The sequence below is a fragment of the Megascapheus bottae genome, chromosome 25 (assembly GCF_031878675.1).
Source record: "Megascapheus bottae isolate mThoBot1 chromosome 25, mThoBot2.hap1, whole genome shotgun sequence".
Classification (NCBI taxonomy): domain Eukaryota; kingdom Metazoa; phylum Chordata; class Mammalia; order Rodentia; family Geomyidae; genus Megascapheus; species Megascapheus bottae.
In genome coordinates, this window is record NC_143533.1 from 26551395 (window position 1) to 26577802 (window position 26408).

At 40.8% G+C, this 26408-nt stretch overlaps 2 protein-coding genes and 1 pseudogene across 2 annotated transcripts; all 3 read right to left on the bottom strand.

Annotated features, from left to right (window-relative positions):
- Window positions 1–9257: 9257 nt before the first annotated feature.
- LOC150046712 (olfactory receptor 4K3-like) lies at window positions 9258–10190 on the bottom strand. Its single transcript, XM_090357804.1, has one exon. The coding sequence runs from the start codon at window positions 10188–10190 to the stop codon at window positions 9258–9260; it is 933 nt and encodes a 310-aa protein (XP_090213930.1).
- Window positions 10191–17186: 6996 nt separating this feature from the next.
- Window positions 17187–18122, bottom strand: LOC150046713 (olfactory receptor 4F15-like). Its single transcript, XM_090357785.1, has one exon. It carries the CDS (start codon window positions 18120–18122, stop codon window positions 17187–17189), a length of 936 nt encoding a protein of 311 aa, XP_090213911.1.
- Window positions 18123–19406: 1284 nt separating this feature from the next.
- Window positions 19407–19503, bottom strand: LOC150046714 (U6 spliceosomal RNA; annotated as a pseudogene).
- Window positions 19504–26408: the final 6905 nt, after the last annotated feature.

Consider the following 26408-nt stretch of genomic DNA (forward strand, 5'->3'; position numbering starts at 1 on the left):
CTCCTTGACAACAAATGTACTGTCATTACAGTCAGTGTATAGTGTGAACTTGATGGTAAAGACAGAGGGGGAGAATGGGGAGGACATGGGAGGAGGTAGAACTGAACAAGAAGCACTGCACCCAAAACCTGATGTATGGGATTGTAACACTTCATACAGCTACTCAATCATAATATTAATAAAAAGAAAAGTGATAGTAAAAACAAGCAAGATAGAAACTGGAGCTAGCTGCTAAAGAGGCTAAGGTGTGCGAATTATGATTGGCAAGAAAGTCCATGAGATTCTCATCTCCAATTAACTACAAAGAGCTGGAAGTGGTAGAGTACCAGCCTTGACCAGAAAAGCTCAGGGACAGCACCAGGCCCAGAGTTCAAGCCTGGGAATGAACACCAAAAAAACAAAAAAGTAAAAATGGAGAGTTATTTGAGCAGAAATATTTAAACATATATAGGATCAAATGATGATGTAGTGCAAAGGGGAAGACTAATTACACCGAGATTAGAGGAAAATTCCTTGTATTGATCCACAAACACCTCCATTGCAAGTGAGTCAACAATAGAGCAACCTGCAGATTCGTCTGCCCTGAAGTGTGAACTGTAGAGCCAGGGGCAGTGAGGAGACCAGGACAGGAGGACCTCCTCCAGAGACCAGGACAGGAGGACCTCCTCCAGAGACCAGGACAGGAGGACCTCCTCCAGAGACCAGGACCACAGAACCTCCTCCAGAGACCAGGACCACAGAACCTCCTCCAGAGACCAGGACAGGAGGACCTCCTCCAGAGACCAGGACCACAGAACCTCCTCCAGAGACCAGGACAAGAGGAACTCCTCCAGAGACCAGGACCACAGAACCTCCTCCAGAGACCAGGACAGGAGGACCTCCTCCAGAGACCAGGACCACAGGACCTCCTCCAGAGACCAGGACAGGAGGACCTCCTCCTGAGACCAGGACAGGAGGACCTCCTCCAGAGACCAGGACCACAGAACCTCCTCCAGAGACCAGGACAGGAGGACCTCCTCCAGAGACCAGGACCACAGAACCTCCTCCAGAGACCAGGACAGGAGGACCTCCTCCAGAGACCAGGACCACAGGACCTCCTCCAGAGACCAGGACAGGAGGACCTCCTCCAGAGACCAGGACAGGAGGACCTCCTCCAGAGACTAGGACAGGAGGACCTCCTCCAGAGACGAGGACCACAGAACCTCCTCCAGAGACCAGGACCACAGAACCTCCTCCAGAGACCAGGACCACAGAACCTCCTCCAGAGACCAGGACCAGAGGACCACCTCCAGAGACGAGGACCACAGAACCTCCTCCAGAAACCAGGACCACAGAACCTACTCCAGAGACCAGGACCACAGAACCTCCTCCAGAGACCAGGACCAGAGGACCTTCTCCAGAAACCAGGACAGGAGGACCTCCTCCAGAGACCAGGACCACAGAACCTCCTCCAGAGACCAGGACCACAGAACCTCCTCCAGAGACCAGGACCACAGAACCTCCTCCAGAGACCAGGACCACAGAACCTCCTCCAGAGACCAGGACCACAGAACCTCCTCCAGAGACCAGGACCAGAGGACCTCCTCCAGAGACCAGGACACAGAACCTCCTCCAGAGACCAGGACAGGAGGACCTCCTCCAGAGACCAGGACCAGAGGACCTCCTCCAGAGACAAGGACCAGAGAACCTCCTCCAGAAACCAGGACAGGAGGACCTCCTCCAGAGACCAGGACGAGAGGACCTCTTCCAGAGACCAGGACAGGAGGACCTCCTCCAGAGACCAGGAACACAGAACCTCCTCCAGAGACCAGGACAGGAGGACCTCCTCCAGAGACCAGGACAGGAGGACCTCTTCCAGAGACCAGGACCACAGAACCTCCTCCAGAGACCAGGACAGGAGGACCTCCTCCAGAGACCAGGACCACAGAACCTCCTCCAGAGACCAGGACAGGAGGACCTCCTCCAGAGACCAGGACAGGAGGACCTCCTCCAGAGACCAGAACCACAGAACCTCCTCCAGAGACCAGGACCAGAGGACCTCCTCCAGAGACCAGGACCACAGAACCTCCTCCAGAGACCAGGACAGGAGGACCTCCTCCAGAGACCAGGACAAGAGGACCTCCTCCAGAGACCAGGACCACAGAACCTCCTCCAGAGACCAGGACAGGAGGACCTCCTCCAGAGACCAGGACCACAGAACCTCCTCCAGAGACCAGGACCAGAGGACCTCCTCCAGAGACCAGGACCTGAGGACCTCCTCCAGAGACCAGGACAGGAGGACCTCCTCCAGAGGCCAGGACAGGAGGACCTCCTCCAGAGACCAGGACCAGAGGACCTCCTCCAGAGACCAGGACCACAGAACCTCCTCCAGAGACCAGGACCAGAGGACCTCCTCCAGAGACCAGGACCAGAGAACCTCCTCCAGAGACCAGGACAGGAGGACCTCCTCCAGAGGCCAGGACCACAGAACCTCCTCCAGAGACCAGGACAGGAGGACCTCCTCCAGAGACCAGGACCACAGAACCTCCTCCAGAGACCAGGACCACAGAACCTCCTCCAGAGACCAGGACAGGAGGACCTCCTGCACAGACCAGGACCAGAGGACCTCCTCCAGAGACCAGGACAGGAGGACCTCCTCCAGAGACCAGGACCACAGAACCTCCTCCAGAGACCAGGACCACAGAACCTCCTCCAGAGACCAGGACAGGAGGACCTCCTCCACAGACCAGGACCAGAGGACCTCCTCCAGAGACCAGGACAGGAGGACCTCCTCCAGAGACCAGGACCAGAGGACCCCCTCCAGAGACCAGGACCACAGAACCTCCTCCAGAATCCAGGACCACAGAACCTCCTCCAGAGACCTGGACAGGAGGACCTCCTCCAGAGACCAGGACCACAGAACCTCCTCCAGAGACCAGGACCACAGAACCTCCTCCAGAGACCAGGACAGGAGGACCTCCTCCACAGACCAGGACCAGAGGACCTCCTCCAGAGACCAGGACAGGAGGACCTCCTCCAGAGACCAGGACCGGAGGACCTCCTCCAGAGACCAGGACCACAGAACCTCCTCCAGAGACCAGGACAGGAGGACCTCCTTCAGAGACCAGGACAGGAGGACCTCCTCCAGAGACCAGGACTGGAGGACCTCCTCCAGAGACCAGGACCACAGAACCTCCTCCAGAGACCAGGACAGGAGGACCTCCTCCAGAGACCAGGACCACAGGACCTCCTCCAGAGACCAGGACAGGAGGACCTCCTCCAGAGACCAGGACCATAGAACCTCCTCCAGAGACCAGGACAGGAGGACCTCCTCCAGAGACTAGGACAGGAGGACCTCCTCCAGAGACCAGGACCACAGAACCTCCTCCAGAGACTAGGACAGGAGGACCTCCTCCAGAGACCAGGAGCACAGAACCTCCTCCAGAGAGTAGGACAGGAGAACCTCCTCCAGAGACCAGGACCGGAGGACCTCCTCCAGAGACCAGGACTGGAGAACCTCCTCCAGAGACCAGGACCGGAGGACCTCCTCCAGAGACCAGGACAGGAGGACCTCCTCCAGAGACTAGGACAGGAGGACCTCCTCCAGAGACTAGGACAGGAGGACCTCCTCCAGAGACCAGGACCACAGAACCTCCTCCAGAGACTAGGACAGGAGGACCTCCTCCAGAGACCAGGACCACAGAACCTCCTCCAGAGACTAGGACAGGAGGACCTCCTCCAGAGACCAGGACCACAGAACCTCCTCCAGAGACTAGGACAGGAGAACCTCCTCCAGAGACCAGGACCGGAGGACCTCCTCCAGAGACCAGGACTGGAGAACCTCCTCCAGAGACCAGGACCGGAGGACCTCCTCCAGAGACCAGGACAGGAGGACCTCCTCCAGAGACTAGGACAGGAGGACCTCCTCCAGAGACCAGGACCACAGAACCTCCTCCAGAGACCAGGACAGGAGGACCTCCTCCAGAGACCAGGACAGGAGGACCTCCTCCAGAGACCAGGACAGGAGGACCTCCTCCAGAGACCAGGACCACAGAACCTCCTCTAGAGACCAGGACAGGAGGACCTCCTCCAGAGACCAGGACAGGAGGACCTCCTCCAGAGACTAGGACAGGAGGACCTCCTCCCGAGACCAGGACAAGAGGACCTCCTCCAGAGACCAGGACAGGAGGACCTCCTCCAGAGACCAGGACCACAGAACCTCCTCCAGAGACCAGGACACAGAACCTCCTCCAGAGACTAGGACAGGAGGACCTCCTCCAGAGACCAGGACAGGAGGACCTCCTCCAGAGACCAGGACCACAGAACCTCCTCCAGAGACCAGGACAGGAGGACCTCCTCCAGAGACCAGGACCAGAGGACCTCCTCCAGAGACCAGGACAGGAGGACCTCCTCCAGAGACCAGGACCACAGAACCTCCTCCAGAGACCAGGACAGGAGGACCTCCTCCAGAGACCAGGACAGGAGGACCTCCTCCAGAGACCAGGACCACAGAACCTCTTCCAGAGACCAGGACAGGAGGACCTCCTCCAGAGACCAGGACAGGAGGACCTCCTCTAGAGACCAGGACAGGAGGACCTCCTCCAGAGACCAGGACAGGAGGACCTCCTCTAGAGACCAGGACCATAGAACCTCCTCCAGAGACCAGGACCAGAGGACCTCCTCCTGAGACCACGACAGGAGCATTTCCTCCAGAGACCAGGACAGGAGGACCTCCTCCTAGGACCAGGACAGGAGCACCACCTCCTAGAGACCGTGATTTGGGGACCACCATGTGTCTTCAGTCATCCATGGAACGTAAGAGGCTAGTGTTGAGCTCCTGGGCCCCAGTGGAACAGGGCTAGCCATGGGGTGTCCTTACCTGTTCAAAAGCTGTTCTAGACTAGAATGCCTCTAGTTTTGTATTAGAGTCAGCCTACTAAAAGGCTTCATCGGTATTTTGTCTCAGATACAAAGCTAGATAAAATTAACTGAGGAGAGAGCAATAAGAGAGCCGGTGGTTTACTTATCCAAATTTTGGTTGAATGTAAAATGAAAGCCCAAGAAATATTCACTCAATTACTTAGATTTTTTTTAACTTCTGTTGTGTCTCTTTATTTTACAGTAGTGACAGCTTTACACATGTGGAACTTAACATGTAATGAGGCCGACATATTAAGTATTATAAAATGGAAGCCCTCCCAGGTTTAGGGAACCCTCTCTTTGTAAAATGATAAAACTGATGTCCTGAAGAAGGAAGAGGTGTTAATAGACTAAAAGGTTAATACAGAATGCTTAGCCTACGCAAAGCTTCAGGGAACAGAAAATCTGAAATTCCTAACAAGGAAACACATCCCCAATTGTTAAGTAAGCCATGAAGGTGAACGGAGGCAAAAATCAAAGGGATCAGTGGGAGAAAAACTAGGGAGGGTGAAGAGAGTGCAGTGGACACGGACAGTTAGATGGGCACCAACCTATCAATGAAGGAAGGCTTTCACCCTCATGGCTCCAAGAGATGGACATAGAACGTACTCCTCTTACCTTCATTGTTACAGCTCAGTAAGACAGTTATCAATAATCTTATCCTTGGGAATGAAACTGATTGGTAGAACTGGGAATAGTGACCAACATAGACTGTTCATTCCTGATTTTCATTTTTTTTGCCAGTCCTGGGTTTGAGCTCAGGGCCTGAGCACTGTCCTTGGACTTTCTCAAGGTTAGAGCTCTACCACCTGAGCCTCAGCACCACTTCTGGCTTTTGTCCATGTATGTGGTACCGAGGAATTGAACCCAGGTCTTCGTGCATGCTAGGCAAGCACTCTACCACCAGGCCACACTCCTGGCCCCACATTCCTGATTTTCTATAGATAATAAGACTTCCATGAACTGTGGTTTTCCCAAAGGTCAAGTCTCATGAGACATTACGATTAGTAGAAAAATTGACCAGTTCTGTGTCTGAGATTTAATTATGTGCCTTTATAACATCATCTTAAATTTGTGACTAGATGTTCGCTGAATTATGGAAAGTCATTTGAACCAGTAACAACAGGAGTTTGGCACCAATATCTTGTCCAACCATGTCCATTACCACAATGCAGTCCTACCTATACATTCCATGCATGTTTCCGAGAAATGACAAGTAATTATTCGAGAAATACGGGAGTATTAAGAATAAAGTAATTGTAAGTTCTCTTGTGGTTTTAGTTACTAAGATTGTTTTATGTGGATTGTTTTTCTGTAAAGTGCCAGTGTATTTGCATGGGTTCAGTGTATTCAAATGGGGTTTCTCATAGTTCACTGAATCTATTTCACAAGCACCAATGTGATCAACCCTGAAACGCTTTTCAGGTTTTCCTTGCCTTCTATCTGTGCACGTCCATTTCATAAGGAAACAGCACAGTTTCTGCTTAAAGAAAAAGGAAGCTATTTTATTAAATTGGATGTTTCCTAGAGGCATTAATTTAAAAGATATTGTACGCTTTGGGCTGAAATAATGAGGCTTTTTACAGCAAACGTATCTGCTAACTCCTTGTATATATGCTAGAAAACAGTAGGTCACATAAGAATGAGAATGTAGAGTCTGAAAACAAGGAGAGTGCAGTGCAAAGTATTAATTGAAATGTATTATGAACATGTACGAAAAATTATGGAGAAACTTCTTTGAAAAATTAATATATACTGAAAAAGACTAACAGGATTTAAAACAATTTCTATTGAGTGGTGGGTATCACTGGGAGGGGGAGAGGGAGTGAGAGTGTATAGGATTGAAGTACTTAAAATACTTGTTGAAAATAGAACAACAAAACTTACTGAATTTTTATTTTGAGAAAGGGGTAGTTGGGACCGAATGATGTAGGGGCTAAATTGACCAATGTACGTCATATACCTGTATAGAAATATCACAATGAAACCTCCTTGTACAACTAATGGCAACAAAAGGCTAAAAAATAAATATTGCTAATTTTAAAACATATGCTAACAAAATGCTCTTGCTTTAGTGACTAGATTTTAAATAATGATGGTTCCACTTCATACAAAACTTAAATTTATGTGGTGGGTGTCTTTTTAGTCATATTTGTTTCCTTCTTAGCTTTATTTTATGTATCTTTTCATTTCATTCTTAATAGATCTTGTATCATGTGTTGTTAGTGTTTGGAAATAATGCTTGGATTTTTGTTGGTTTATTTTGAATTTCAAATGGAAACTTCAGTTTGATCTGATTTTTTTCTATACATAAGCTTCTTTTTGATATAGTTACTTAATTCATTAACTAAACCTTACCTTTAAATATATAGCAATCCTATTGAGAGCATGATAGAGGCCACATGCCATACTTTCTATACTTATTTTTTTGTCAGTCCTGGGGCTTGAACTCAGGGTCTGAGCACTGTCCTTGGGCTTTCTCAAGGCTAGAGCTCTATCACTTGAGCCACAGCGCCACTTCCTGATTTTTCTATGTATGTGGTAATGAGGAATCGAACCTGGGTCTTTGTGCATGCTAGGTAAGCACTCTATCACTAGGCCAAACTCCCTGCCTTAATTGTCTTTTTTGTTTTTAAGTATTCAGCTCAAAATCATGTTAAAGTTTCCATTGTGACTCTTTTTGAAACACAACTTTTAGGAAGTACTAGACATTGAACTAATGGTGAATTAAATCAAATTTATTTTCTTGCGAACCAGCTGGACCATAGGATCTCATTTTAAAATTTTCATGAAATGATTATATGTTCCAGCAGGAACTTAGTTGAGATGCTCAGTTGTACTTTTCTGTTGCCTGGTGAGAGAGGCGATTATAAACAGGCTTCACATCACTTATAGAATAACTCCTAACAATAAAGAGTTCTGTTACTTGGTAAAAAAAATCAAGCTCATCCCAAATATACCCTAAAACATCACTTTGTGTCTTCAAGCAGACCTCTACACAGACATGAATGATGCTTCCTCAATAATATGCTTTGTGGATAACACAACTACAATTATTTATATGATTTTCTTCAGCAAATCATATCAGTATCATGAGCTCTTCAGTTTGTTGGCATTAGAGAAAAAGACTGATTTTTAACTGTTATTGGTGTAGACATGAGAATCAAGAAATTCCAAGTTTCTTTATTACACAGGGAAAAAACTAGATACTAAGATATTGTAATAGTCATCTACTTATACCCAGAAAATGGCAGGCATCACCAGATAGCATGCAATATGAAAGATTATTAAAGCTACGATACTTAACAAAACTGGGTGTTGGCATAACTGGCCTTGCCCAGTGCATCTATAATGGTATTCAAACACCAGGTGTTTTCTTTTCTGAAGTCATTTACTATCGATCATATATTAGCATAGATTTGCATATATGCTAAGTGTGTGTTTGTGTGCATTGGAGATGGGTACTCTAGGTGAGGGTCTCTGTCGGAAGCAGGGTGCTTGTCAGGCCTCTAACCCTGACCAGGGGAGCATGATCGCTGCGGAGAAGGGATGGGCAGTCCCAGTGCACTGTCACCGACTGTTCCCCCGGGCTCTCTGTTCATCGGTCTGCATTTCTTTTGCTTTGAAACAATGAATACATCTTTCTTCTTCCCCATGTGCGTGGCTTTGTTATTTCTTCAAGCAATATAAAATCAACCATAAAATGACTCATTAAGAGAGAAAGTATTTCAAATTATACAAGTAGTTCTTCCTGTATATTTAAGGGAAAACATTCATGACTAAGATTTAAACTATTACCGCAATTATATTATAAAAGGACAAGGGCAAAACTATTGTGGTTTGATGCACTTATTTTGTTTTCAACATGGATATACCACTTACTATCTTAGTATCATCTCTGGATAAGTTGGACATATGCTATAGCTTATATAGAAATGGGAATAATAACAATTCAGAATGATTTTGTCACTAATATATGATCTATGTAAAATGCCTTCCACAGTGTTAGAAACATAAGTAGGTTTTAATAAATTGTTGGAAATATTAATTTTAGTTAATTACTATTTATTAAATATTAATTATTGTTATGCAATAATGAAACACACAAAAGGATATTTTTAAAGAGCTATTATTTTCACTAAGGGGTAAGATTCTTAGTATGCAATAGGGGAACACACTCTTATAATGGTAAGTTATATATAAAGTTCAATTTGCAGGTAAAAATGTAGCTTAACTGGGCACATAGAGTGAATTTTCTGATTATGTGCAATGCTTAACAATTATATTTTGGATTCACATAATGATGTGTCAGTTTCTTTTTGGTATTCTTGTTTTCTTTGAGGTACAGGGATTTTAAATTAGAGTCTCAAACTTGATAGTGAGGCCCACAGCCTTTTTATGGCATTCTTGATCTCTTTATTTCTCAGTGTGTAGATGGCTGGGTTGAGAACAGGTGTGATGAGTGTATAAAGCACAGAAAGAAACTTGTCCACCCAGGTGGTGTTGACTGACCCTAGAAAGATGACAATGCAGGGTCCAAAGAACAGGACCACTACAGCAATGTGAGAGGTGCAGGTAGAGAGCGCCTTTGAGGCACCATCTTTAGAGTGAAGGACGACCGTCAAGAGGATGTAAGTGTAGGAGGTCATCAAGAGCACAAAGCAAGTTGTTGCATAAATGCCACTATTAGCATTTATCACTCTTCCTAAAGTGTCAGTTTCCATGCAGGCTAGTTTCATAACCAAGGGAATGTCACAGAAGAAGCTGTCTACTACTCTGGGTCCACAGAAAGGCAGACCTACAATGGTGACCATTTGAAGTAGAGAATGCAAAAAGCCAATGATCCATGCTATCCAAACCAGCCAGATGCACTTTTTCCTGTCCATGATGCTGGAGTAATGGAGAGGCTTGCAGATGGCCACGTAACGGTCATAACCCATCGTCACAAGAATCGTCATCTCAGCCCCTCCAAAGAAATGCACACCCAGGATCTGGATCATGCAGCCCCCGAAGGAAATGGTCTTGTTCTCCTGGAGGAGGTCTGTGGTCAGCTTAGGCGTGGTGACCGAGGAGAGGCAGAAGTCCACAAAGGAGAGGTTAGCTAGCAGGAAGTACATGGGCGAGTGGAGATGGTGGTCAGCGAGGATCAGCAGCACCACGAAGAGATTCCCCACAACAGTCAGCAGGTAGAGGGCAGAGAGCGGCAGGAGGAGGAAGAGCTGCAGCTCCCTGGAGGCACAAAGTCCCTGAAAAACAAACTCAGACACCACAGACCGGTTTCCTCCCTCCATGCCCGACACTGTGTTCTAGTGGGATGGGAAGAGAACGCAGGTGGTGAACTGGAAGGCCTGGAACAGAAGCAAGAACTTGATGTTTAGGGTCCAATAAGTGGGAACTAAACCTTAGCATTTCAGAATAAGCCTGGAATTTAAAATACCTTTTTTTTTCAACAATAGGTTTATACTCAGGGCCTTGAGTTCGCTAAATCAGTGCTCTAACATTTGTATCTCATCAGGAGCCCAAATTAACTGCTGTTGAATTTGGATCTATTTCCCCTGACAGCAAGGCTAATGCAGAACACTGGTCAGAAATTTTATCTCATAGTATAATATGTATGTGTGCACAACTGAACATTTTGATTGAAAGTGTCTGCAGCAAATATTCTCTATGAACATTTTTTAAAGCCTTGATTCTACATTTTCCATAGGGAATAGAAGAGAACTCTTTTAGTGAATATTGGCAAAATATGTTTGGAACCTTTTTATTTTCACCGGAGTGAAAACAGAAATCATTTAACGACACATGACCAATGTAATCACACACTTCTTGGAATAAATCTATTACTAAGGGCTATGCATGAACAGACAACTGAACCAAAGTTTATTACAAGCTGCAAAAACTGTTCATGAAATGATTAGAAATAGAATGCTTATGTTACAGACACATTTCTAACAAGAATACAACATTTACTTCATGAATTTTCTCATGTAAATGTTTTTTTTGTAAACCATTCATCCCTTGGCCTGGGCAATACTACTCATTATTAGGTATCAGCTCACCTTGTTTTAACCTGTACAACCCCTGTGTCTAGGGAAGCATAAGATAGCTGCCTTCATTATTTGCAGTCACAGAGATAACAAAAATTTTATGCTCATTCTCCAACTCATCTATGTATTACTTACATGAGTCTCACAGAAATACATTGTTCTGTTTTATTTTATTATCAGGGTAATGTATGGAGGGGTTATAGTTACATTCATAAGGTAGTAAATACATCACTTTTTGAACGTTGTTAACCCTTCCCCTGCTCCTCTCCCACTTTCCCTTCTCCCACCCCTCCCAAGCTGTAAAGTTAATTTCCAACATATTGTTTTGTGAATATCACTGTTACATTGGTTCATCCTTTGTCCTTTGTCTCATCATCCTTTTTTAAAATTGTGTCTCATCATTTTGTTTTCCCCCTTCCCTTCCCTGATTCAAATAAACAAATAAATGTATATATAATATACCAAGGAAATACTTACATTTTTTTAAATCAGAAGATTTCTATTGTTCTTATTTTCTTATTTCCTCCCTCTCTTTGCCTCTAACCTAAAATGTTTTGTTGTTGTTGCTGGAGTAATGTATAGTTACATTCACCAGATAGTAGGTGCATGACTTCTTACACATTGATACCCCTTCTCATGGTTTTTGTCCCCATTTTCCCTCCCTCTATCCCTTCCCAATCATCTTGTTTTCCCCTCTTTCCTTTCCTGCTTCAAATAAATAAACATATACAATATAACAGGTAACAAAGTCAGATACAGTAACAATGTGGGATTAACCAAAGGACAAAAAAAAGAAGAGAAATAACATAGTACATTAAGAACAACAGTCACACAAAATAAAGCTCTTGTTTCCATATCCTAGAGATCCTTTCATTTAGTCCCATCCGGTATGACCTTATGTACCTAGGTTTTGAGCTATTGTGATCCTCTGCTAGGAGAGTTATAAATGTGTTTCTAACTTTTCCCTTCCATGTTTCCTTCATTTATATCCCTCCTTTTATTCTTACTTGATACACATTTCTTTTTCCTCTTTCATTCTTCATCTTAAGTCCATCTATTTTGTCTTTGTAAAATTTCATACAAGAAACTGCGAGGTATAAACCTGAACTAGTATCAGACATTATATAGCAATTCTATGTTAACAACTTAAAAATAGTATATATTACTAACCACAGCATTTTTAAACTATTTGTAAATGTGAAACTTTAATTTTCCCAAGTCATACAGTTAGGAAATGACAGACTTAAATATAAATGGAGGTGGCCCAACTCCCAAGATTTCAATGTATTTCTTATGCTGGAACTAATTTGATCAGGATCTCTATTTTGATAAGACTAATACAATGAATGTTTGTGAAATAAGACCTTTTACATCTATGAAGAAAAGTAAAAATGTAAATAAATTTAAATGATCAATAAAAGGAACAAAAATTAGTTTTTACCAACATAAATTTAATTTCATTATTTGTTTTCAAATTGGAGTATAAATGTTAATGATTGCATTTTTATGCATTTCCCACATTGAAGCCAACAGCAAAATGGGAAATATTAGGGTAGGTGAACTGTCTGATAAAAACCATACTTCCCTCCTCTGTGGGACTGGAAAGTTAAATGTTATAGGACATTGGCTGATGCTTGGGTACCACTGCTACATGGTGTTTAGAGTCTGAGGAATAAGGTTGTCAAAATTCCACAGTTTTGGTAAGCATAACAACTAAATTGCATATTCAAAACTGTAAGGCAGATAAAGAATTAAAAATAATTAGAAAACAAAAACTAAACTTTGTCAGGCATCCACGGTTTGCTCATGTAATCCTAGCTACTGTATAGACTGAGATCTGAGATTGAGTTTTGAAGCTAGCTAAGGCAGGAAAGTCCATAGGACTCATCTTCAATTAACCACCAAAAGGCTGAAAGTGGAGCTGTGGCTTAACTGGTAGAGGGCCAGCCCTGAGCAAAAATGCTAAGGGGCAGTGTTCAGGCCCTGATATGAAGCCTCAGAAGCTGCACAAACACAAATAAACAAATATACAAAAAACCAAATGAAAATCTCTAAATAATCTTAAATAGTGGATGTAATAAAAAGTAAACAACCAAGATATAGTTTGTGTTGTACTTACTTCCAGAATTCAGTTTGAAACCCAATCTTTCCTGGAAGATAAGTCTTTAAATTCTGCCTCAAATCTGGAGTAAAATATGACTTACTTTTGTGATGTGAGCAACAATAGACTCACGATGGTATATATACTGTGGAAAAGCAGAGACCAAACTGGAAACTTTCCAGGTAATGTATTTAAGTAGCCAAGTTTGGAAAGACTCTCTTTCACATTCCTTGGGGAGCCTTAGATGAAAACATTATCTGAAATATATCACATCTGTTAATGAGGTTAACAGAATGAAAGTCCATGCACGCTATTGAATAGGAGGAGGTAGAGGAGATGGGAAAAAGACAAACTGAAGTGACTGATCTGATTGCAATGCTGCCTGTGCATGTGTGGAATACCACGGCGAACCCCTTTGACTAAGCACACAAATACACATGCCACAAAGAAATAAAATGCTCCGAACTGAAGGCTTCCTGTAATGCTTCACCCTTTTCAGCACTGTGTTCACGTTAGCCTAGTGAAGTACAAGTGAATATGGATGATAAGATCATTAAGACACAAAAATAGCAATTACTGATCCAGACGTGGGGAAGCTAGAGCCCTTGCACATTGGTCATACGATGAGCTGAAATGGTAGTTATGAAAAAATACAGAAAGTCCTTTAAAATTAAACTATAATTCACCTAATACCTGGAAACCACACCACGGGGTATCAATAGACAGCAAATGGAATCAGAATTTTAAAAAGATACCTACACACGCTCTCTCATGTATTTGAACCATCTTCACAGTAACGAAGATATGGAGACTCTTTAGTAGTCACGAAGAGATGAGCCAAAGAATGAAATGTGGTACCAACGTGTAATGGAGGAATATGGCACCTTAAAAAAGAAGTGCGGCCACTGTGACCGCGCAGGGGGATTTCTGGGGTATGATATTGACCTGCTTCTCTCTGCATGCTTAGCCAGCCCGGTCCTGCTTACCAGAACCCTACTCTGAGTCCATTCATTCAGCTTTAGCCACTTAAATCTGCTGATTTAAGTGAGAGAATGCATCCTTTCCTCCTATGTGTGTAGCTCATGTCATTTAGCCCAACATCTCCACATCCACCAGTGTCTCCAATGGCATTACAGTCTTTTAATTCAGAGTATGTGCATGTCTGCAGGCACATATACTGTGCCTATATACATTGTATAGAATGAGTTGAATTTCCAGGGACTGTATGAAAAGATGGTAAAAATAGATAATCACAAAACCAACCAAAAGCTGTTTATGAAGTTCCCGGAGATCAACACAAAGTTTTGTAAGGGTGATGTTTTTTCTGTTACAAATGGTGGACTATATTAAGTTTGCAATATGAGACTGGATTTAAATTATTACAAATGTCTGTGATACAACTTCCTTTAGGAAAGTCAGGCATTTCATTTCTAAAGCTATATTTCATTTTTTAGGCTTGGTAACTAATTGTACCAAAGTTTCCCACTGTGACATTTTCATATACACACTTAATATAACCATGATTACCCTTTCTCTCCTTCTTTCCTTCCTTCCTTCCTTCCTTCCTTCTTTCCTTCCTTCCTTCCTTCCTTCCTTCCTTCCTTCCTTCCTTCCTTCCTTCCTTATTTTTCTCTTTCTTTCTCTCTCCCTCCCTCCCTTCCTCCCCCCCTCTCTGTTTTTAGTGAGCTTCTTTATGCTGGTTTTTTGGGGGTCGGGGTTCAAGGGGCTTGAACTCTGGGCCTGGGCAGTGTCTCTGAGCTTTTCAGCTCACCTACCCTTGAGCCAGGCCCCACTTCCCATTTTCTAGAGGGTAATCGGAGACAGGAGTCTCAAGTCCTTTTGTGCCTTGACGGGCTTTGAACCTTGATCCTCAGATCTCAGCCTCCTGAGTAGGTAGCTAGGATGACAGGCGTGAGCCACTGTACCTGGCTCTTTTCGCTGTTTTAAATTACATTTACATTCATCACCCTCTGTTTCCCCCTTCAGCCATTCGGCTGGTTCCTTCCAACAAGTTTCTCTTTTACAATCATGTTTTATGATTTAATTATTATTGTATTACTTTAGGTCTGCGTTCCACATATGAGTGGAAAACGTGTATTTATCTTTATGAGGTGGACTTATTTTGCTGACTATGATGATCTGTACTTCTATTCATTTTCTTAAAGATAACATAATTGCATTCTTCTTTATGGCTGAATAATATTCCACTATGTGTTTTCTTTATCTGCTCATCAGTTGGTGGGCACCTAGGCTGATTCCATAGATTGGCTAATTTCAGCAATGCTGTGTAGGATGTATAGCTATCTGTTGTATTTTTTTTTGATGATTCTTGGGCTTAAACATAGGACCTGGGTGATATCTCTGAGCCTTTTTGCTTAAGACTAGTGCTATACAAGTTGAGTGATAGCTTCACTTCTGAAGTTTTGGTGCTTAATTGGAGATGAGAGACTCATGGACTTTCCTGCCCAGGCTGGCTTTGAACTACAATCCTCAGATCTCAGTCTCCTGAGTAGGTAGGATTGTGAGCATGCCTCTGTGTGTTTAATGTGTGTTTGAATTTGGTTTACAAATATGATTTCAAGAATGTTTGCATCTATGTTCATTGAGACAACTGGCCTATAATTTTTTTTCTCATTGGCGTGTCTTCATCTAGTTTTGGTATCTGGTAATCCTGGCTTCACAGAATGAAAAGACACTTGAGGAACACTGGTGTTTGTTCTTTTTTGAATATAGTAGAATTCAGCAGTAAATCTATGTGGTTATTGCCTTTTCTTTGATGGAAGACTTTATTCCTGATTCAATATAATTACTTTGTATAGATCTGTTTAGTTGGTTCGTGTGTTCTTTTTCAATTTTGTCAGAAAATGTAACTATTTCTCTTAAAACTCTATGTATTAGAATACAAATTTTTGAAATATCTCTAATGACCCTTTGAATTTCATTCATATTATTGTGATATCCATGTTTATTAATTTGGGTTATTTCACTCTCTTTCTGTATCTGTCTCTATCTCTATCTGTGTTAGTTTGGTCAGAAGATTTTTAGTCCTTTTGCTTTCCAATTAATAGTTTATTTTATTCTGTGTGTTGCTCTTTAAGTGTCTATTACATATTCCTGATGCTATTTCTTTTCATTGATTTCTTTTATTTGACTTTTACTCATTTTTCTAGGAGCTTGAGATTCATTGTTTGGTTTATTTATTGGAGATAACCTATGGCACTTACGGCTATGATTTTCTTGTAAAATTTCATTTTCAAGTTTACTTTTATTCTCATTGATGCTAGTGGGACTAGAACATAATCTACTTGACAATTTGGATAACATGTTGTTGTTTTTGTTGTTGCCATCATGGGTCTTGAACTCAGGGCCTGGGCACTGGCCTGGAGCTTCATTGCTGTTTGAGCCACAGCCCCATTTCCGGCTTATTGTTATTTATTTGGGTTGCCAAATGGTGATGGAGTCTCTGCCTGGGCCAGCTTCAGACCGTGATATTCAGATCTCCATTACCTGAGTAGCTAGGATTACAGCTGTGAGCCACTGCCTGGACTTAGACATACTTCTTAAAATAAACACACATGTTTTTCTTCTTGAGACAGTTTAGATGTGGCAAGAAATTCATACATCTTTGACAATTTTGAAAAACTCTAGATGCGCCTTGTCCTTCAATAAGATAATTCTAAATTCTATACAAGGCTCCTACAGGTGGCCACAGAGACATATTTTTCCTATTATCATTCTTCAAGTAATGTCTTAAAAACCACTTCTAAATAAGACTGCCACAAAGTTAATTTTCAGTGTACTTTTTAAGGAAACCAAACCAAGTACAGCTTCTTGTCCTAAATGTATAGCCATTTGATTTGATGGTTCCTATTAGTCAACAATGCAGGTTTGGAGATTGATAGCAAAACTTATTATACCCTTTCAAAAATCATGTTAGAGCATGCAACTCAATTTTAGGTTTATATTCCAAAAACAAGAAAATAGATTTTCATTTTCCATGGAAAATGAGAATAGTAATAAGTGGATGCCTGAGAGCAGGGTAGGCCTCAGTGCAGGGGGACAGATGCATATTCAGTTGTGTTTGGTAAGTGGTAAGACACTCAGTAACCGGACAATGAGAGCTCCCACACCAGATCTTGTCAGCAAAATCTGTCGAAGTGAGCCTGTTTGCTCAGTCTGTGAACTGCTACCTTTATGTCTTTGTTTCTTAATGTGTAGATGACAGGATTTAAGGCAGGGGTGACAGCAAAGTCAGCAATAAACAGGTATTTGTCAATGGATGATGTCGGGAAGGGCCATGCATAGAGAAATATGCACGGGGTGAAGAAGAGAACTACTACAGTGACGTGAGCTGACAGAGTCACCAGGGCCTTGGATAAGTCCCCCGCAGACCGCTTCCACACAGTGCCCAAAATGAAGGTGTAGGACAGCAGCAGCAGGAAGAAGGCGCCCATGCTCATGAAGCCACTGTTGGCAGCGACCACAAACTCAAACCTCGTGTCATCTGTGCAAGCAAGTTTTATAATCCGTGGGAAGTCACAATAAAAGCTGTCGATTTTGTTAGGACCACAAAAAGGCAAGTTTATCACAAAGGAAAACTGAGACATGGCGTGGATCAGTCCTGCGACCCAGCCCAGGACCACAAATGAAACACACATTTGAGGGCTCATAATGTTCAAGTAGTGAAGAGGCTTACAGATTGCTGTGTATCTGTCAAATGCCATGGCTACGAGCAATACCATCTCCACTCCTCCCATGAGGTGGATGAAGCATATCTGTGTCATACAGCTTTGGAAAGAAATTATTCTGTGTTCTTTTAAAAGGTCTGAGATCATCTTGGGAATTGTGGTGGAAGAAACCCATACATCATTCAAGGACAGGTTGGCCAGCAGGAAATACATAGGAGAGTGTAAGTGACAGTCAGCAATGACTAAAAACACAATGAAGAGATTTCCCAGAACAATGCCTGAGTAGAGCAAGGAGAATGTCAACGTGAGGAAAATTCTAGCTTCCCAGGCATCAGAGAGACCCAGCAGCACAAACTCAGAAACCACAGAGTCATTTAGTCCATCCATTCCTGGGCAGGAGAGCTGGTTTCAGACCACCTGAGTATAACACATGATGAAAAGTCAAGTTTATAATTGAGTTGACTAATATTGAATTGGCTGAGAAAATGATAAATGAAAAATACAAATTGTAGAGAAGAGAATACAGGAAAAGAATGAAGAGAGCATAGGAGAAGAATGAAAATCACGTATTTATTAGATAGGAGAAAATGTTGTCTTTCATTTTATGCCATAACACTTTATTGTTTCTTTTTCCTTGCAAGTATTTACGAATATAATCTTAGACCTCTTTCCTAGATATTTTCTGAATGTAATAGTCTCATGTGAAAGTATTTTGTATGCTTATAGAGTAATTTGCACTCTATACTGAATTTCTGTTTTCATTGATAAAATGAAGATTTAAAATATTAAACTTTTCATCTATATTTTTACAAAACAAAAATAGAAAATTTTATGTTTGACATATATATGTACTTAATGGAGTATATTATGATATTTCAGTGCATATTTGCAAAGGAGCTGTTTTATTCCAGCTTCTGTCTTGGCCTCTCCCAAACTTTCTTAATTACTAGTATGTGTTGTTGGCCTTTCTAATTTAAATTTTTAGGTACTTTTCTTTCTACATGCAGACTGATTTATTTAACACAAGGCCTTCACTTTTTGTTGTATATGATTGCTATACATGATAGCAATAAACATGGACATGAAACTGTGTCTTTGGTATGATGACTACATTTTGTGTGTGTGTGTGTGTGTGTGTGTGTGTGTGTGTGTGTGTGTACATCCAGAGCCTTGTACGTGGAATATATGATAATTCTATTTTTAGTATTTTTTTAAGATTCTCCATTCCATTCCCCCCAATTACTTTCTTAGTTTTAGTTTAAATTTCTACCAGAAGTATATATAACTCTTTTCTTCATTTCTTGGCTAGCATTTGTCATTTCTTTTTTTTTTTTTGATAATACATGTTCTAATAGGAGGAATGAGATACTATTGCATAGTATTGTTATTATATTTTCCTGAAGGCCTGATTAGATTATTTGTATTCTTCCTTTGGAAAGATTTGTTCATCTGCTTTGCTAGTTTTTTGTTTGATTGTTTATTTCTGCAGGAGGTTGGGAATTTAAAGTGACCTATATTATTGATATCAATCAATATCACATAGTTTTTACTCTGAGTAAAATAAGTAAAAATGTATTTTTTTCTTTTCAGATTCTTTATGTGTTTTTTAAACCAGTTCTGGCAAGTTTTACTTAAGAAAAATTATGCACTGTCTACTCTTCTCCAGTGTGTGAAAATATGGAGCACTTCCTGAATTTGCATGTCACCCTTCTGCAGGGCCATGCTGGTCTCTATCTTTCCCATGTTGGCATCTGAGCTGCCAAAGCACGCACTGCTTTATGTTTCTACTCCATGTAAAACAAGTATTTTTTTCTGCATAGATGCACTGTAATGGATGCAATATGATTTGTCCATGTTTGCTTTTGTATGCTATGTTTTGGAGCTCTAGATAAAAAGAATCATTGAAGACTATTGAAGTGTACTGAAATGTCTCTAAACACCCACACATTTGTTTAATTCACTATATCAGGTGTTCCATTTTAAATTGTATCTCTTTGGCCGTGAGTTTGGCCTAGTGGTAGAGTGCTTGCCTAGCATGCACAAAGACCCAGGTTTGATTCCACACATATAGAAAACACCAGAAGTGGTGCTGTGGCTCAAGTGGTAGAGCTCTCACCTTGAGAAAGCCCAAGGACAGTGCTCAGGCCCCGAATTCAAGCCCTAGGCCTGGCAAAAAAAATTATACCTCTTTACTGAGCTACAAATCTACAGTGTTATTCTTGGACTCCAATATAATATGTTTAAAGTTGGGTGTTATATATACAGATAAAAATCCCACCCCCAGCTTCAGGTTAGCCCATCAAAACTGAACTCATAATCATGTAATCCGTTCTAGTGTATTAATGCCTATCTTTACAATTCTCACTTATACCCAATGTGGACATCTTGTGGCACACTTGTTTGTGTATCACATACCTTTCCCAGGGGCACAATATTATAGTCAATTCTTCAATTGTACATGGAACACAATGACTTTACGGTTTCTAATAGTAAGGATTAACAAGGAGCAACAAGTAAATGAGATTAAATTAAGTAATGTTCTTCATAAGAATGTAATGCAACAAGAATTTTTCAGAAAGTACCAATTGTCTGGCTCAGAAACTGACCAATTAGGTGGAAAATATTACCTTATATGTAAATAAATAAATATTATTTTAAAATATAAAATGAGACATGAATACTTCAGACCGTATAGAGAACACACACACACACACACACACACACACACACACACACACACAAATTTAAATAAATGACCAATGATGGTTCAAGCTACCTTTAAAATAATTGAGTGGGCTTTTTTTTGTTATCAGTGTAGAATATATTTCACTCCATAATGTCAATAACTGGGTATTTATAAAATACTTTAATTAAATGGCAGAAGAGACAAAACTTAAAAGTAAGTTGAATATATTAGGCCAGGTCAGATGGTTTATGAAAGCCAATTTTCTCCATGTTGAGAGTTTGGAAACTTGTCTGAATATAGAACATTACTCATTGTTATTTTCTGAAACTGCTCCAAGGAATTCTGAAGTCTTAAGTACATACTGGGAGAAAAATTGTAATGTCTTTGTTAAGCATATTAACTAAATAACACCTTCAGAACTCTAAGATCAATACGGAAAATGTTGTAGAAAACATGATCATATTGGTATGTGTAATAAAAAGTGAACATCCCAGAATCAGATAATTTGTCATCTTACCTGGAGGAACCAAGACCTTTCTTAGCTGCTTTAGTTTGCTCTAGATTATACCTTGACATGTAATCTAATTTGTTTTCTGCATTAATAGAATTTAGAGAAAACATGTCTTCCTCAGTGTGGAATATTGTACTGGATACCTTCTGGATGGAGAGACGTTTTAGCTGTGTTTTAAGTAGAGCCAAAACTTGGAAAGAGTTTCTTTATCATTCTCTTGGGGCATCCCTTAGCTCTTTGCTTTCCCAGAATGTTGTCCTTATGTGATAAAACTAATCAAAGCTACATTCAAGTTACTCTAATAAAATACAATAACACTGTTAAAAATAGCAAAGTGATACTTAAAACACATTTCCCTGTGTTCATTAGAAGCATACCATACACTTCTATTTGTTCTATACCAAGCATTTCATCTGATTGAACTAGGATATGATATAAATTATGTATGAATAAATAAGAATAAATATATAATATAAATTATATTATATATAGTGACAGTCATCCTGTGATTCAGAGACACATGTATGTCTTATCAAAGGCATTTCTTAAGTAGAATTCTAAAATTAACACTTCAATAAAATTTTGTGCATTCATTAAGTGATATAAAGATAATGAAAAATCCATTGTAGTGCATGACTATATTAAATTATATATGAACACAGCATAATTTTGCTTGAATAAAACAATAAAATAGATGAATTTTTAGCAAATATTGAATGTTCTCTTCACCTGTCCTTTCTCAATGTTAAGGTTGTTTGCGTAAGCACTAATATGACAGGGGTTCAACATTCTATTGCTATTCCCATAAATAGTAAATGTACATATAATAGCCACCATAATATTTAATGGAAAAAGGCAGAAGATTGACACTAAGCAAGCATGAGAATAAAAATCTAAATCAAGATAAAGTAATATTTCCTTTCCATTTAAACTTTAGATCCAGTTACGATTCACAAGATAACTTAGTAGTGGTTTGTAGCTGTATTGAATATATAGATCAAGTTGAGGAGAATGAATGCCTGACACGACCAACCCTTCTCTGCTATGAATATGAAAACCTCTGTTTACTGATTTCTCTTTTATCAGAATTGAATAGTTTTTATCATAATGTCTTAAACCTCATCTGTTAGATCATACCAAGTACTTTAAGAATATTATTATGAAAGTACTTACAAAGCATGCGTTTAAAAATATTTTGAACTGGCCGGGAGTTTGGCTTAGTGGTAGAGTGTTTGCCTAGCATGCACAAAGACCCGGGTTCGATTCCTAGGCACCACATACATAGAAAAAAGCTGGCAATGATGTTGTGGCTCAACGGTAAAGCTCTAGCCTTGAGAAAGCCCAAGAACAGTGCTCAGGTCCTGAATTCAATCCCTCCACCTGGCAAAAAAAAGTATTTCGAACTCCACATATTCCTTGCTAATATAGGGAAAAGCAATGGGCCTTTGCATCTATGGATCCTGTATCTGTGAATATGTTATGTAGTGTATAACCCAGGGATGTATCACACTTTTGTTTTCATGCAGTTGATAACATTGTATTGTTTAATTATTTCTCAATATTGCATTGAGGTCTCTAAAAGAGGGCTGTGTATTTTCCAAATATATCAATATGTGTTCACTAATTTTCTATTTGTTTTTCAATATATGGATACAGCCTAACTGTTGCATTGATTTCCAAAATGATTCCTTACTTGCTGGGAAGCATATGATATAAAATTTCTAGACCATGTACAATCAGATGTTATACCCATGTGATTTCATTTCAAACATATAAATTAAAATTCTGTAATCATGTTGTTTACAGGAAATCTTGATCTTATTTTGATCTTATAATTTTTGTTTTGTAACTCAGTGTATGCTTCAACGTGGTTTATATCAGTGGTTTATATCAGTACCCAGTGCTTCCGGGGGCATCCCCAGCCCGGGGGAAATCAGAGATGGACTGCGACCTTGCCTGACCTGTAGAGGCCTGCTGGTGTGCTCCCCTCTCCCAGCTTCATGTGACCGCAGCAAGTACCTGAGCACACTTAGCTCAAGGAGAAATCAAGTGTTATTCTTCCAGGGTCACTGACAGTTGCCTTGTGCATATCATGATAATACAAAAAGTTGTGTCTAGAATGTGTGGACATGTTTGTGCATTGATTACTCTTTTTTCTTCATAAATATACGATTTCTAAAATAGTTTTAATGAAAAATCAGTAAAAATATATGCATAAGTTTATGTGATCTAAGGAAGGGAAAGGGAATCACAGAACCCACAGAACAAAGGATGAGCTAATACAGCAATGATATCTACTAGATTTTATGCTGGAAATGAACTATACAATGCGAGAGAGGGGAGTAGGGAGTGGTAACCAGGAGAAAATGAGAGAGGGGTAACAGTGTTTAAAAAGAAATGTACTCATTACCTTACTTATGTAACTATAACTCCCCTGTTCATCAACTTTACAATAAAGATAAACTATATATATACATATACAGTACATATTAAAATATTAAATAGTTCGAGGAAAGCTGGTAGAACAGTTTTAATGTTCATTTAAATATTCTATATATTAAAACTTAAAGATAAATATGGTTAGCCAGGTGCTGGAGGCGCAGGCCTGTAATTCTAGCTACTCAGGAGGCTAAGATCTGAGGATCGATCACTCTTTGAAGCCAGCCCGGGCAGAAAAGTTCCAATGAGACTCTTATCTCCAACAAAGTACTCAAAAAAGCTGTAACTGGCACTGTGGCTCTAGTGGCAGAGCACTAACTAGCCTTGAGCTCAGGGAGGGTCTGCACCCAGGCTCTGAGTTGAAGCCCCAGCACTGCCCCCGCCCCTCCAAAAAAGATGAATAAGTTTAACTTTGACTAAAACAAGTGAAGAACAGATTTGGGTATACCACTCCATTTTCCAAACTTACAACAGTAAAATAGTGTGCACTGGTATTGGGATAGCTTTAAGACCCCTAAAACAGAATGTAGTTCAAGAAATGAAGCCATACATGACAGATAATTGAATTTCTATGTGAATATCAAGACTATTCAAAGTTAAGTGGAGCCACTGATTACAAAGCAAATGGAATGTCTGCATATGAAATAAATTCCAAGACTTTTGGTACTTAATTTATGTGTGTTAATGCCTAACTCTTTCCATTGGTCCTGATCTAGTGATATTTGATCTATAAATTAAACAGATATAGATTTGATATTCCTCAATATTATGCTGGTATGTATTATTAGATATAATTTACTTTCTGTTTACTACTTTAGCAAAAGTGCAATTACTTTTTCCTTTTAGTGCCACAGGGATTCAAAGGGATAGCACCCACATGCTGAGTTCAATCCTGAGGACTGATACCTAAACAAATAAATACATATACGGTAGAATTCCCAAGGTAAATGGTCTTGGGATTCAGAACCTTAGCCAATAAGTGATTGATTACCCAGTGCTGTTGTTAGCTGGAGCCATTGTGAGACACACAAAACACACAGCATCAAACTGGAGCACTTCTTGAAAGATCCAGCAACAATGGAAACAGTGATTTGGGTTTCTGGTGTGCTTCTTCCCTTTTTGGACAGGTGAGTTGGGATGGGGCAAGTAAAGTCAATAGCCTACTGGAATTATCAGTTGCTTTTATTTGTAGGCAATATATAGTACATATTCCACAACATTAATACCCTCAGGTTTGTATTTTTAATTTCAAAAGCACTTATTGAACGTTCACTTTTACTGTCTTTCTTACAGTAATTTAGGATTATCATTGATTTTTTTCTTGATTTTCAGGTAATGTATGGACATATTTATATTTCCTTAGTAACATCAAGGTCCTTGGAAATTTTCATTTAGTTACTTTTCTCTAATCAGCCATAAGCATATGATCATTTCCAGAGCAGTAATTTCAATTTTAATCTCTCAAATGTACCTCTCTCTATTTCTTTTCTCATTTTCTTTCTTTCTTTCTTTCTTTCTTTCTTTCTTTCTTTCTTTCTTTCTTTCTTTCTCTCTCTCTCTCTCTCTCTCTCTCTCTTTCTTTCTTTCTTTCTTTCTTTCTTTCTTTCTTTCTTTCTTTCTTCTTTCCTTCTCTCTCTCTGTCTCTCTTCCCTCCCTCCCTCCCTCCCTCCCTCCCTTCCTTCCTTCCTTCCTTCCTTCACCCTGTCCCTGAGCTCTTCAACTCAAGGCTGCCCCCCTACCCTTGAGCCAAGCCCCATTTACCATTTTCTAGAGGTTAATTGGAGATAAGAGTCTCAGGTCCTTTTGTGCCGTGCTGGCTTTGAACCTTGATCTTCAGATCTCAGCCTCTTGGGTAGCTAGGATTCAGGCACGAGCCACCACACCGGCAAATGCACCACTATTCCTGTGGGCCAAGATTGATACTTGCTGCTCTTGAAGGCTTTTGGACCACGGGACTGATTAATATTTATAAATGTACATAGACTGGTTGAGTATGATATGGGGGTTTAGAGGACAGCTATCTAATCCAGACTGGAGCTGGAGACACAATGTACAACCTTGTTTACACAAAGTATCTTTTTTTTCCAGTCCTGGGCTTGAGCTCAGGGCCTGAGCACTGTCCTTGGACTTTCTCAAGGCTAGAGCTTTACCACTTGAGCCTCAGCACCACTTCTGGGTTTTTGCTATGTGTGTGGTACCGAGGAATCGAACTCCAGTCTTCATGCATTCTAGGCGAGCACTCTATCACTAGGCCAAACCCCGGCCCCTTCCTGCCCAGTTTTCAGCACTCAAGTCTATTTCTGACTGCAGTGCATCCATGGCGTTCCCGCCAGTTCATTTTGCGGAGTGTGCAAGGCAGTGCAAAGTTGCTCCCACGTGGAGCCCTAGCTAGATATGGAGACAAAGCAGTGATGACAGAGGAGTGGTTGTTAGAAATGTGGGCCAGACAAGCGAGGAGAATGGTAATAGACACAGAGTTCTCTACATGGAGTTACATCATATAAAAGTAAAGGCACCAAAGCAGACTGTGAACCGTAGTTGCAAAATAGCCTAGGACAGTTGATAATTTGGCTTGCTTACTCAAAGATAATTTAGAAAATGAAGTCAGAAGAAAATTTAAATTACATCAGACACTATCAAAATTGCTATTTGACATTTTTGGAACTTCTGAAACAAAACGTTTATGTGCTATAAACTAATAAATATGTCCATATATACTAAGACATAAATATTATCATAAAGTATTAACTAGTTATACAGATTTTGAATATAAAGGCTTTCATATATGTTCCCTTCCACTTTTATTTAATACATTTCATTCATATTTTTCCATAATACTGATTTCTAGTTCTATATAACAAATTGCACATTATACTTTCCAAAGTTTTATCTCTTGTGTGAACATCTGTGTTTAAAGCATCAAGTGTGTATTGATTTATTAAATTTCTTTAGTAGATTACTTCAAACTCAACTCTAACCCCTTCTCTCTATTCTTTGTGCATGCTGGTGCTTAGGACCTGCTCTTGCTTTACCTTTT

Bases quoted from the DNA above. Each gene is read 5' to 3' on its own strand.
- LOC150046713 (XM_090357785.1), bottom strand. From the start codon at position 18,122: ATGGATGGACTAAATGACTCTGTGGTTTCTGAGTTTGTGCTGCTGGGT.
- LOC150046712 (XM_090357804.1), bottom strand. From the start codon at position 10,190: ATGGAGGGAGGAAACCGGTCTGTGGTGTCTGAGTTTGTTTTTCAGGGA.